Raw genomic sequence first — 14,697 nt, forward strand, 5'->3', positions numbered from 1 at the left:
AATATCACTTAACATCTCAGAGATGTCGCATCCTAATTTTGTATATTATCTTCTCGAATATTGAGGTTGGCAATCCTTTGGTGAACAAGTCTGCTAAATTGTCACTTGAATGAACTTGTCGTACGTCGATATCACCATTCTTTTGGAGTTCATGTGTGTAGAAAAGTTTTGGCAAAATGTGTTTCATTCTATCTCTTTTTATAAATCTACCATTTAATTGCGTTATGCATGTTGCATTATCTTCATATAAAATCATTGGTACTTTGTTGCATTCCAGACCACATTTTTCTCAAATAAGATATATCATAGATATTAACCACACACATTCCTGGCTTGCTTCATGAATAGTTATTATCTCCATATGGATTGATGAATTGGCCATGATAGAATACTTTGTAAATCTCCAAGACATAGTAGTACCTCCACATATGAAATCATAGTCTGTTTGAGATCAAGCTTTATGTGGATTAGATAAATACCCTATATCAGCATAACCAACAAGATCGGGACTACAATCTTTAGAATAAAATAATCCCATATCGGTAGTACCTTTTAGATACCGCAATACGTGTTTGATTTCATTTCAATTCCTCCTAGTAGGAGCAGAACTATACCTTACTGACAAGTTAACAAAAAAGACTATATCAGGCCTTGTAGAGTTAGCAAGATACATTAGTACACCGATTGCACTAAGATATGGTACTTCAGAACCAAGAATTCTCTCCTGCTTTTCTTGACGTCGGAATGGATCCTGAGTCACATCAAGTGATTGAACAACCATTGGAGTATTTAATGGATGTGCTTCATCCATATAAAAACTTTTCAAAACCTTTTTGTATAGTTAGATTGATAGACAAAGATATAGTTTGTCAAATGCATAATTTATAAACCAAGACATAATCTTGTTCTTCCAAGATCTTTCATCTCAAATTTCTTCCTTAAATAATCAATTGCCTTTTGAAGCTCTATTGGAGTTCCAATAAAACTTATGTCATCAACATAAACAACAAGTTCAACAAACTTCAATGTTATTTTCTTTATAAAAACACATGGAAAAATTTCATTATTTATATAACTTTCTTTAGATAAATATTCACTAATACAGTTACGCAACATGCATTCAGATTGCTTCAAACCATATAATGATCTCTGCAATTTAATTGAATACATTTCCCAAGATGCCTCATGCATTTTATATCCTTTAAAATTTTTCGTGTATATCGCATTATCAAGTGATCCATAAAGATAGGTTGTAACCATATCCATCAAATGCATTAGCCTCTCATGAACAGTGAAACTAATGAGATAACGTAATGTTATTCCATCTATAACTGGTGAGTATATCTCTTCATAATCGATACCAGGCCTTTGTGAAAATCCTTGTGCAACAAGGCGTGCCTTCTATCGTTGTACTTTATTTTTCTCATTTCTTTTACACAAAAAGACCTATTTATAGTCAACGGATTTAATATCATTTGGTGTTTGAACAATAGGTCCAAAAACTTCACACTTGACAAGTGGATTCAACTAAGACTGAATTATTTCTTGCCATTTTGATCAATTATTTCTTTATCGATATTCTGTGACTGATTGAGGTTCGAGATACTCGCTATCTTGCATAATTTTTGTTGCAACATTATATGCAAAGGCATAGTCCATCACTATTTTCGATCGATTCAAATTAGTTTCACCATCCTTTGTATATATGGATAATTCTTCATATTCTTGAGGTTCCAGCTCACTGGTTCCTTCAGGGATATCAAAATTGTTCAAATCTTGAACTTTCATATGAGATTCTTTTGTAGTGTCATCTTGACCATTAGCCACAACACCAGTAGATGGTCCTACAGGGATCTCAAGTATTGGGACATTCACTGTAGGAATGTATGATTTTGTAATTCTTTTTAAAGTTGTATATGTGTTGGGCATTTGATTTGTAATTTTCTACAAGTTAATAATCTTTTGTACCTCTTGCTCACAAATAGAAGCATGTGGATCAAGATGAGATAGTGATGGATTTTTTTCATAAATTTTATATTTTGATCTCATTATTTTCTTCCCCTAATTTTGAAGAAAAAAAATGATCTTATCAAATTGATCATCCGTAAATCGAGCAGTAAACATATCTTCAGTTAATGGTTCAAGGTAGCGAATAATAGAGGATGATTCAAACCCAATATATATTTCTAACCTCCTTTGGGGACCTATATTTATGCGATGTGGTGGTGCAATAGGCACATACACAACACATCCAAAAAATTTCAAATAAGATACATTTGGTTCTTAACGCAAAACCAATTGTAGCGGTGAAAATTTATGATAATTCATCGGTCTGAGACGAACAAGTGTTGCAACATGCAAAATAACAAGACCCCAAACAGATATGGGCAACTTAGTTTCATAAGCAATGATCTTGCTATCAATTATAGACGTTTAATTAATGACTCAACAAGGCCATTTTGAGTGTGCCCATGAGCTACAGGATGTTCAACTTGTATTCCAATTGATAAACAATAATCATTAAATGCTTGAGATGAAAACTCTGCAGCATTATCAAGGCGAATAGACTTGATCTGATTATCAAAAAACTGCGCCCATAATTATATTATTTGTGCCAACAATTTTGCAAATGCCAAATTGTAAGATGGCAATAGGCATACATGGGGTCATCTAGAAGAAACATCTATTAAGACTATGAAATATCGAAACGATCCATTAGGTGGGTGAATAAGTCCACAAATATCTCCTTGTATATGTTCTAATGCAAGGGACTCAATCTCAATCTTAGTTGATGATGGCCTCAGAATTAAAATACCTTGATAACAGGCAGTACAAGAAAATTCATTGTTTGAAAGAACCTTTACATTCTTTAGTGGATGCGCATTTGAATTTTCTATAATTCATCTCATCATTATAGATTCAGTATGTCCCAATCGATCGTGCCAAAGTTCAAAAATATTGAAATTAGTAAATTGTCGATTTACAATAGAATGTGCCTCAATCGCACTAATCTTTGTCCAATACAAGCCATAAGATAAAGCAGGAAACTTTTCTACAACACATGTCTGTCTGGAGACATTCTTGGTAATACCAAGATATTCATGATTCAACTCATCAAGTGTCTTGATATGATAACTATTTTCATGGATATATTTAAAATTCAACAAGTTTCTCTGAGACTTAGGAGAAAACATAGCATTATTTATAGGCAAAATTATAATGACTCTTCTGAAGCCTTCAATCAAATTAGTACTACCAGAAATTATAGTACTCCCTCCGTCTCATTTTATGTGTCATCATTTTCTTTTTAGTCCGTCCCCAAAAGAATGTCATCTTTCCTTATTTGATAATTATTTAAAGACACAATTTCACTTTTACCCATGTTGATCCCACTTAGTTAAGAAAAAATAGTAGCACATTTTTTGATAAAGGACAATTTGGTAAACATTGCCAAGTCTTTCCTTAGTTCTTAAACTCCAGGTCCGGTCAAATGGCAACAAAAAATCAAATGGAGGGAGTAGCATTTATTTTGCACATACTTAAATGAGAAAAATATTTCTCATTTTTAAATATTGTATGTGCTGTACCAGAATTAATTAAGCAAATTTCTTCATAATTACATAACTTGCTTTTAAAATTATTCATATCTTCAAATAAAATTCTAATACAAAATAAATATATATTAAATATTAATGATAGATAAACTATAAAGTCAACATCAAGTAGTATAATAAATTTGAGCAATTAAATGAGGAATGTTCACTTTCATGGTAAGTATTGATAGAAAACAATATCAATACTAATAGTTATTCTATGTTAAAAGAAAACTTATAGGTAATTTGTTTAAATGTTTCTCTATAAACATAATCCGGAGAACCATATTTTATGATATCCAAAAAGATGCAAGAATTAAGACTATAATTTAATCAATAATTTTTTTATTTTTCGTAAGTAGATAGTGAATTGTAATATTAAAATGTGATAAGATCAAATCAAAAATAAATTACTAATAAACTTACGATAATATGACTAATTTTCAAAAAAAATAAAACTACTTTAATATTTATTCATTACACTACTATTTATAATTAATATTAAAAGTTGTTCACTCTTCCATAGCCACAGAACCATCACCAATCAGGTGATCTATCTTTCCTTCAGTGTGCTCGAAAAAATCTGCTACATCTAAGTGAGCGGTGCCAACATGATTTTCAGAGACAAAATTAGCTTCAAGATTTTTCTCTTTCTTCTTTTGTGATGCTTGATAAAGATCAACCATGTGTTTGGAAGTACGGCAGTCGCGTGCATAGTATCTTTTTGCACCACATCGAAAACAAATGCATGCTTTAACTGTTTCACGTTTCTCATTCTTTCCTTGTTTCTTTTGATGGATCCATTTCTTTGATGGATGACTAACACCAGACACACGATTTCTTTCTTGACCATAATCATAGCTATGATCACGTCTGTATCCACGTCCACGATCCTTTCCACGCCTAGCATGGTGGGCGTACACCTCATTCACTTCAAGAAATGATGTATATCCAGTAGGTCGAAGCTCATGATTTTTCATTAACAAACCATTATTTTGTTCAGCCACAAGAAGATGAGAACTTAATTTAGAATACTTCTTGAAATCTTTTTTTTTCGATATTGCTATTGCAAGAGCACATTCGAGGCATGAAAGGTAGAAAGTGTCTTTTCCATCATATCAACATCATTAATAGTCTCTCCATATAGTTTCAACTGAGAAATTTTTTTTGAACATGACAGAGTTGTACTCATGAACAGACTTATAGTCTCAAAATCTCAGATGCATCTAATCATATCGTGCTTTTAGATGTATGAACATCTTTAGGTGGTCATACCTCTCTTTTAGGTTATTTTACAAAATAAGTGGATCCTTAACAATAAAATATTCAATTTTTAAAATTTCGTCAATATGATGACACAAGAATATCATAGCCTTAGCACAATCTTAGTTTGATGCTTTATTTTTATTTTAAATGGTGTCTCTGAGACCCATAGCATCTAAAAGAATTTCAACATCCAATACCCATGAAAGGTAGTTTTTGCCCGAATTTTGAAAGGCAATGAATTCAAGTTTCGTAAGATTAGACATATTAAAAGAAAGAGAAAATAATACCTTAACCTTCAAAGTTTGATACAACATAGTCTCGTGCTGATAACGCGTTATAAAATAAAATAACGGAGTAAAAAACTGAGAAACGGATAGTAGGAACTTTTATTATATTTTGATCAGTATATAAAATGGAGACAATGGTATGCCTTCATAGGCAACCTTGCCAACCATTGTAACCAATAGGCTTATGCATGGGAAATATACATTTGACAAACAAGACACCATTGAAAATTAGAGAAACATTCAACACTTATGTTATTTCTTAACAATTAAGTATTTGTATACAATTACTTCTAGATGTCCGGTAGTCTGACAAATTTATTTATTGATAAAATTTCGTCCACATGACATATGTAATGTCTATATGAGTTGATTTTTTTTTTTTGAATTTTCTAATTAATTCCTTAAAACACTAAGCTCTCCTTTCTTGTCCATCATTTTGATTAATTTTTTCCTTTTCTTCTCTATTGCATATTTTCTCAACCTACTCCTTCTTCATTTATCATCATCGTTCTTCTTTTGTTCTTTAAATTTTATTTGAATTAGTAGAAGGATCTCTGATGAAGATACCTGACATCATAAATTTTATCCAAATTCAATAAAGAACCATATCTGAAAACTAATTTCTTTTACCATAACTTGTAACTTTTACCAAAAAATATTAACTCGGAACTTTTAACTTTAACAATTTATTAAGTTTTGTCATGGTGAAATTATTTGTCCATGTGAAGTGCATACACTTTGTACAACTTCTAACAAAAAGAAAAAGAAAGTGTAATTTACACACCATCAAATATTAATCAAGATATATTTTGATAGACAGTTGGAAATAGTTTAAGTAAGATACCCGTACAAAAGGAACACCTCCCTTTTAAGTACCTAAGAATACCCTTAACTACTAAAAAATTGTCCCTCGCCTAATGGAAACCAGTGAGTACCAAGATGGTTGCAAGAATCTCATCCGGGTGGTAATAAAGATCTCATACAGTGGAATGGCTACAAACTGTGTTATTTGGTACACAAGCCTACTGGTCACAACTGTTCATACCCCCTTCGAAAGTGCTGAAAACAATCAAAGAAACTTATGGACACAGATTAATGTCATAACCAAAAAAGCACTCATCTCTTGGGATAAAGTTAGTACTCCAAATTCCAATAGGTGGTTTGGAACTGATCAGTTTGAAAGAGTAGAACAAGGCAACCAACTGATGTTCCAAATTTTGACAGAACATTTAGTATCATATTCTTGGGAAAATTGTACGTTTTCAAGAAATCAAAGTGGTATTTAACGAGTCTTTTTAGTGTTTCAGGGAAAGGAGTGAACCACAGAAGAAACGTGGAAAAAGTAGAAATAAAATGGATTTTGACGGTCAAAATAGTAGCGTCAGGCTTGGGACTGACCACCAGTTGAACCATCAAGCCTTATCCAGAACATGGCCTTCCGAAGGACTCAGCGACGGACCAAATGGTGGATCGTCAGTATTACGACAGACCACCAGGTGTACCGTCAGGCCATATCCAGAAACCACTCCTTTTGAAGGACTCAGTGACGGACCAAATGGTGGACCATAAGACTTTCGACGGACCACCAGTCTGACCATCATGCCTTATCCAGAAACCACTTTGCTGAAGGACTCAGTGACAGACCAACTGGTGGACCGTCAGAATTTCGACGGACCACCACTTTGGCCGTCAACTTGGACGTGGTTTTACTGATTTTAAATTTAAATTCCTTTTTACCAGGGAACATATAAATACCAAATTTTAGGGTTAGTAGAGTATCACTTATTAATTTTTTACAATTTTATCATCCATTGAAACTTTCTGTAACCTAGTATTTTTGGGAATTTAGCAAATCTTATGGACTTAATCATTACATCTCCATTGAAGATTCAAGTACTGATTCTTGAGATTTTTTTTAAGTGAATTCTAAATCTATTTATGAATAATACAAGAATTGTTTCTTCTTCTTCTATGGAATTTTGTGGCTAAGCTCCCGTAACTAGGGTTATGGGATCCTTAATGTAAAGAGCATCTATGGGTTGTGAATTAAATTGAGTTCCATGAATAACTGATATTGTATAAACCTTTCTTCAATTTAATTGCTTTTCTTGGTTACAAACTTGAAAAGTGAGCCCAAGAACATCACTTGTCTAAAAGAAAAGTGTTTGTTGGGAAAAAAGAAGTGTTTACATGAATTCTAAGGGCTTTAACCTTTGGAGTAATGGCAAATTCCCTAACAGGATTAGCCTACGTGAGAAAATGGTTGAAAGAACAATGTATCCTTAAGTTTGAGAGAATTAGAGGATAATCTATCCACTTAGGTTGAGAAACTAAGGGATAAAGAATAGGATTCAACCCTTCTTGCAATTGAATTTGCTAAATGGAACTCTTAAGTGATTCACAACCCTAGCTGTGCTAGAATTTTGGTAACCATAGCCCTGGTTTGTTTAATCTCATTAAATTACTAATTGCAAAGAGAATCATTCGTTGGAATACTTTTGTTACAATTAATTACTTTATAAGTTACAAATCGAAATCCCCCTTATTCAGGAACCTCTGATCAACAGTCCAGTGACGATTACAATACTTAGTGAGCATAGTATTCCCTGTGGGATTCGACACCCAACCTAGTTAGGTTCTATATTTGACAGCGACCGCTTACATTTTCTAACGAGAGTTGTAATTTGGGCGTATCAAATTTTGGCACCATTGCCGGGAAATACGGTTGTCAACTAAGTTTGTGATTGTTAATCGACCCTTTGGTCAAAGATTCCCAATTTTTTTTTATTTGTTGTTTTTGTTTTGTGCAGGTTGAGTGTCTTGTATGCCAAGTACGCGGAGATCAGTTCAGCCATTATTATCTATTCATCCAGAACCGCAGCTCATTGGCAGAATGGACGGTCAACAGGACTCGGAAAGAATAGTTGCTCAGCAGAAGCAGGCTAGATTAGCAGCCTTGGTAGTCGCATAAGTAAACTAGCAGAATGCAAACAATGATGGTCGAGAAGTACACCTAGATGATGAGGACCTGGGAGATGATGAGTTATTAAACCCAAGACGTGCAGATGATGTAGCCGCACCAGCAAACAAGAATATCAACAGAAATCGCCATTCTAGGATGAGACCTGAATGCCAAGCTGTCCGGTTTGCTCTAGATAATGATGATGATGACCTGGATGGGGTTGGTGCTACAGGGGATATTATTCCCCCACCCCTAGCACCTGGAGCTAAGTATAATATCATGAGTACCATGATCTAGTTATTATATCTTAAGGGACTGTTCGTTGGACTTGCGGGTGATGACCTGAATATGCATTTGATTAACTTTATCTTGACATACAAATCATTCGACAATCCAGGAGTAGGACAAAATGCTATTCGGATGCGATTATTCCCATTGTCTCTGTCTAGAGAAGCAATTTTATGGTTGAATGGGCTAACCCCCGATTCTATTACAAATTAGATGAAATTGAAAGATGCTTTCTTAGAAAGGTTCTTTCCACCATTCAAGAGGGCACAGTTAAGAGATGAAATTAATAATTTTAGGCAGCTTCCAACTGAAGCTCTCCATGAAACTTGAGAGAGGTTCAAAAAGAAGTTTACACAGTGCCCGAATCATCAGATGACCAATATCCACCTGAAGGAGATATTATATAGGGCCTTGAATTCGTTGACCAAGCTAGTGGTGGATAATGTTGTGGGTGGGTCATTCATGGACCTCACTTTTCCTGAGGCGTCTGAGATGCTGGATCGTATGACAAAGCAGAGTAGAGCTTGGCATACCAGGGATTCTGAGGTAACAAGCTCTACTGTATCTATTGGCATGACTGCAGAAGAGGTGAAGGAAAGAAGAATGTGACCAAGACATGACTCATATGAAGACACAGATGGACCTTCTTACTAAGTATTTATTATCATAAAAGACAGAGAAGGTTAAAGCTGTTACATCAAAGGGTAGAGCTGACTCTGATTCTGAGGAGGAAGCCAATTATTTGAGCAATCAGGGGGGTTTCCATGGCAGTATCCAAGGAAACCAAGGTCGAAACTACTATGATAAATCTGGATACAAGGATCGAGACCAAGGAAATTAGAAAAACAAAAATGATAGGAGTGGGTTGTATGTGCCTCCTGGAAATCGTGAAGCCACTACAACTAGCTCTAGAAAGATATCTATGAAAGATATGATGGCTAAATTATTAAAAGGGGTGGAAGCAACCAATACTGGAGTAGCAGAGATGAAAAAAGATTTATCCTCGATGAATCAATTGGTTGACTCACACTCTACTTCAATAAAACACTTGGAGCAGCAAATGAACCAACTTTCTGCTACGTTTAATCAGAGGAAGGCTGGCACTCTACCAAGTGACACAGTTCAAAATCCAAGGAAGGATGGTTTGTGCATGGCAATTACCACTAGGAGTGGTAAAGTACTAGCAAACCCATCTGTGGGTAAGCCTGTGGTGGATATTTTGGCGGAGGATATTGATGAAGTAGATATTGATAGAGTCTGAAAAATTAGATGATATTATTCATGATGTTGCATCCAACAGTCTGCAGGCTGATGAGTTGAAAAAAAGGAAGACAAGGAAAAAAATGAGCGGTGAACACTCTCCTAAAACCACCACCTCCCCTTCCTCAAAGATTAAAGAAAAAGGCTAAGGATACGAAGTTTAGGAAATTCTTTGCCATGTTGAAGCAGTTGATGGTAAATGTGCCTTTGGTTAAGGCACTTGAGCAAATGCCAGGGTATGCCAAATTTATGAAGGACCTTTTGACAAAGAAAAGAGCAGTGAGCTATGAACCGGTGGTTAATCTCCATCATTGCAGCGCTATTACTACAAGGTCCTTGGTGCAGAAGAAGGCAGACCCAGGAGCGTTCACTATTCCTTGCACGGTAGGGTCTTTGGAATTTTTCTAAGGCTTTATGTGACTTAGGAGATAGCATTAACCTGATGCCGATAGCTATTTATAAAAAATTGGGTTTGGGAAACCCAACACCCACCAACATGCGACTCGTAATGGCTGATAGGTCGGTAAAATAACCTGTTGGTATTTTGTATGATGTGATGGTGAAGGTGGCTACCTTTATATTTTCTATGGATTTTGTAATTCTGGATTGTAAGGTGGACTTCAAGGTGCCTATAATCTTGGGTCGACCTTTCCTCACAACCGAAAGTGTGCTGATAGATTTGTGAGCTAATGAGCTTTTATTTAGGATGAATGATAAAGTGGTGCATTTTGATGTGTTCAAATCAATAAAATAGCATAGAGAGATGAGTGTGTTCTTAATTGTTGATGTATATTATAAGGACGAGCAGGAAGTACCAATAGAGGAGCAACTTGCTGTTGAGCCGTTAGTCGTAGTACTTATGAATTTTGATCGTGAAGATGTTGTAGATTATGAAAAGACCATTTGTGCTTTGACAGGAATGGGATCATATTCTTATGCTCCTAAGAAGCTTGATCTTGATCTTAAGAATCAACCAACACCACCGGCAAAACCATCTGTTGAAGAGCCACCAGTGTTGGAATTGAAAGAGTTATCCGATTATTTGAGGTATGTTTTCCTGGGTAGTGGTAATTCACTACCCATCATTATTCCTGCTGATCTGGGTGAGCAATAGATGAAAGCTCTCATCTCTGTTCTTAAGAGATATAAGAGAGTTATTGGTTGGACTATTGTGGATATCATTGGTATTCCTCTTGGCATATGTATGCATAAAATTCAGCTAGAGGAGGATTGTGTACCTACTATTGAGCATCAGCGTCGCCTGAACCCACCTATGCAAGAGGTGGTAAAGAAAGAAATCATCAAGTAGTTAGATGCAGGTGTGTGGGTGAGTCCTGTGCAATGTGTGCCTAAGAAAGGGGGCATGACAGTGGTATCTAATGAGAAGAATGAATTAATCCCACTCTGGCCTGTTACTGGGTGGAGGGTGTGCATAGATTACCAAAAGCTCAACTCGTGGACTTTAAAGGATCACTTTCCAATGCCCTTCATGGATCAAATATTTGATCGATTGGCTGGAAAGAGATGGTATTGCTTTTTGGATGGTTATTCTGGATATAACCAGATTTATATTACTCTTGAAGAACAGGACAAGGCCACTTTTACATGCCCGTATGGCACTTTTGCATTCAAGCGGATGCCGTTTGGTTTATGTAATACACCTGCCACCTTCCAACGGTGCATGATGTCTATTTTTTTAGATATGGTTGAAGACACCTTGGAGGTGTTTATGGATAATTTTTTGGTGGTAGGAGATTCATTTGAATTGTATTTGGCAAACCTGAGTGTGGCCTTGCAACGATGCATGGAATTCAATCTTGTACTTAATTGGTAGAAGTGCCACTTTATGGTTAAGGAGGGCATTGTTCTTGGGCATAAAATTTCAGCAAAAGAAATTGAAGTTGATCGAGCCAAGGTTGAAGTTATTGAGAGACTACCACCTCCAGTTTCTGTGAAGGGGGTTCGCAGTTTTCTCGGCCATGCTCATTTTTATCGTAGGTTTATTAAAGACTTCTCTAAGATTGCAAACCCACTCTTTAAACTTTTGGAGAAGGAAGCAAAGTTTTCCTTTGATGAAGATTGCTTGAAGGCATTTGAATGCCTTAAAGGAAAACTGGTGGAAGCCCCTATCATTATAGCACCGAATTGGTCCAAGCCGTTTGAGATCATATGTGATGCAAGTAGTGTTGCCCTTGGAGCTGTTTTGGGGAAAAAGAGGGACAAATTGTTTCATCCAATCTATTATGCCAGTAAAGCACTAAATGGATCTCAATAGAACTACACTATCACCGTACGGGAACTCCTTGCTATAGTATATGCTTTTGAGAAATTTAGAGCTTATCTTTTTGGAACCAAGGTGGTGGTACACACTGACCATGCAGCCTTGAGATATTTGATGGCTAAAAAAGGCGCAAAGCCAAGGTTGATTAGATGGTTGTTACTACTCCAAGAATTTGACTTTGAAGTCAAAGATAGAAAGGGTTGCGAAAACCAAGTGGCGGATCATCTGTCTATGATTGAAGGTGAGTGAGTAATTAGAAATGAGATAGAGATTAATGATGCATTTTCGGATGAGGAAATCTTAGCTGCTGCTTTGAAGAAACTACCTTGGTATGCTGATTTTGCGAATTATGTGGTGAGCGAGGTGATTCCAGAAAATCTTTCTTTCCATCAATGAAAGAAATTTCTTCATGATGTGACACACTAATTTTGGGATGAGCCATATCTTTTTCGGCGATATGCTGATAATATAATAAGGAGATATGTTCCAGAGGTGGATGTATTAAGCATATTGGAAGCATGTCATGCTTCCCCAGTCGGGGGTCACCATCCAGGTGATCGAACTGCGAGAAAGGTGTTGTAGAGTGGCTACTATTGGCCATCATTATTTAAGGACACTCACAAGTTTGTGTTGAAATGTGTCCAATGTTAGAGGCAGGGGTCTATCTCCAAGAGACATGAAATGCCTTTAACCAAGATGCTTGAAGTGAAATTATTTGACGTATGGGGCATCGATTTCATGGGTCCATTTGTAAGCTCGTATGGAATGAAACACATTTTAGTTGCTGTGGATTATGTATCCAAATGGGTTAAAGTTGTTACCTTGTCTGATAAAAAAGGGAAGAGAGTTGTTGCATTTCTTAAGAAGAACATCTTCTCTCGTTTTGGAGTGCCACAAACTATTATAAGCGATGGAGGATCCCATTTTTGCAACAAAGTATTTCGGGCAGCTTTAGTGAAATATGGGGTGAAACAACATTGAGTAGCAACTCTATATCACCCACAAAGTAGTGGGCAAGTGGAGGTGTCCAATCGGAAGATTAAAACCATCCTAGCCAAAACAGTGAATGCTAATAGGCAAAATTGGGCTCGAAAGCTAGATGATGCTTTGTGGGCTTATTGGACTGCTTTTAAGACTCCAATTGGCATATCACTGTATCAGCTAGTCTATGGAAAAGCATGCCATTTACCGGTTGAGCTGGAACACAAGTCTTTGTGGGCTTTAAAAAAGTTAAATCTGAATTGGAAGGAGGCAGCAGAGCTAAGATTGTGGCAACTGAATGAGATGGACAAATTTCGTCTTGGGGCTTACGAAAGAGCGAACCTTTACAAAGAGAAGATAAAAAAGTATCACGACCGAAGACTTGAAAGTAGAGACTTCCGAAAAGGTGATTTGGTACTTCTGTTCAATTCCAGACTCAAATTGTTTCCAGGTAAACTCAAGTCTAAGTGGTCAGGACTATTTAAAGTTAGTCAAGTCCACTCATCTATAGTAGTCGATCTTAAAAATGAAGACGGTAGCGTCTTCAAAGTGAACGGGCAACGAATCAAACTTTATATCTGTCCAAAAGACTCGATAAGAAGTGTTGATATCTTTTATCTCGATGAAGTCTGAGTAATCGAGATAACTGAGTCGTTCCACGATAATAAATCAGGCGCTAGTGGGAGGCAACCCACAACATGTTGTTGTAACCATAGTTAGAGTTCATTTCATGTTTTTGTGCAATTTTAATGTGTTTATGAAGTGTGCAGGACCAGAAATACAGTAAAAAGTAAAAGAGGGATACAAGTGAGCTACTGGAACAAGGTGACGGACGACTTGGTGGACCACCAGTCCCCTGACGGATCACCACTTTCACCCATCAAGAAATGGCAAGAAAGTTCATTGACTGGATATGACACAAAGGCCTAAGTGGCGGATCATCACAAACCTGGTGGGTTGTCATAAAAGTCATCAAAAGTAAGATCAGTGATGTACATTCTGGTAAAAAGTGACGGTTAGACTGGTGGACCGTCACATTCTTGGTGGACCGTCCCACTTACCGTCATACCGAAATAGAGACACCCAAACTCTGGTGATGAGTGACGGTCAGGGTGGTGGTCCGCCATACTTACGACGTACCATCAATATCACCGTCCCTTTAACCATAATTCGAAATAAGGTTGGGTTAAATCGATACTCTTTATAAGTACTTTGTATTTGACCCAAAGTGAGATTTCAAGGATAAAATTGAGCGGGTATATTCATTGTAACTGTCCCATGACCTTTTGCTGTTCCACTTCCTTAAAATTCAAAGAACCTGAAGGGAGTTATCCCATCTGAGATTCCCTATCTTCTCTATTTTACCTTATTTAAACTAGCTTACTACTTCCCTCTCTTCATCACAAATAAAGAGAAATACAAGAGCTAAAATTTGTAAGTTAGCTTTGTCTCTGAAGTTTCAAGCGTGTAGCATACCTGCATAATCTAGGTATGTGCATACCCTACTCTTTTGGTTGTCCATATTAAATGTAAGAGCATGATTTGTTTTCTTGGTTTGTTCTTATTGTGTTGAATTTGAATGACTTGAGTTGGACTTCAATGTGCCAATTTTTGTGAAATCTGAGTAGCATAAGTTGTAAAATTCGAAGAATGTGCTTAAAATATGAGTTTAGTGCTATGTTGATAGTTGTAAATTGATCTGATATGAAACTGCTCGATAAAAGGGTCGAACCTAAAATTGTGGCTGAAGACGAAGGTGCGATGGTTGAATTGGTAGGC

The 14,697-nt window shown here is 36.3% G+C and overlaps 1 protein-coding gene across 1 annotated transcript; it reads right to left on the reverse strand.

Moving 5' to 3' along the window:
• Positions 1-4,105: 4,105 nt before the first annotated feature.
• Positions 4,106-4,573, reverse strand: LOC107871622. Its single transcript, XM_016718546.2, has one exon. It carries the CDS (start codon positions 4,571-4,573, stop codon positions 4,106-4,108), a length of 468 nt encoding a protein of 155 aa, XP_016574032.2.
• Between the last annotated feature and the right edge of the window lie 10,124 nt (positions 4,574-14,697).

Source organism: Capsicum annuum, chromosome 5, assembly GCF_002878395.1.
Source record: "Capsicum annuum cultivar UCD-10X-F1 chromosome 5, UCD10Xv1.1, whole genome shotgun sequence".
Taxonomy (NCBI): Eukaryota; Viridiplantae; Streptophyta; class Magnoliopsida; order Solanales; family Solanaceae; genus Capsicum; species Capsicum annuum.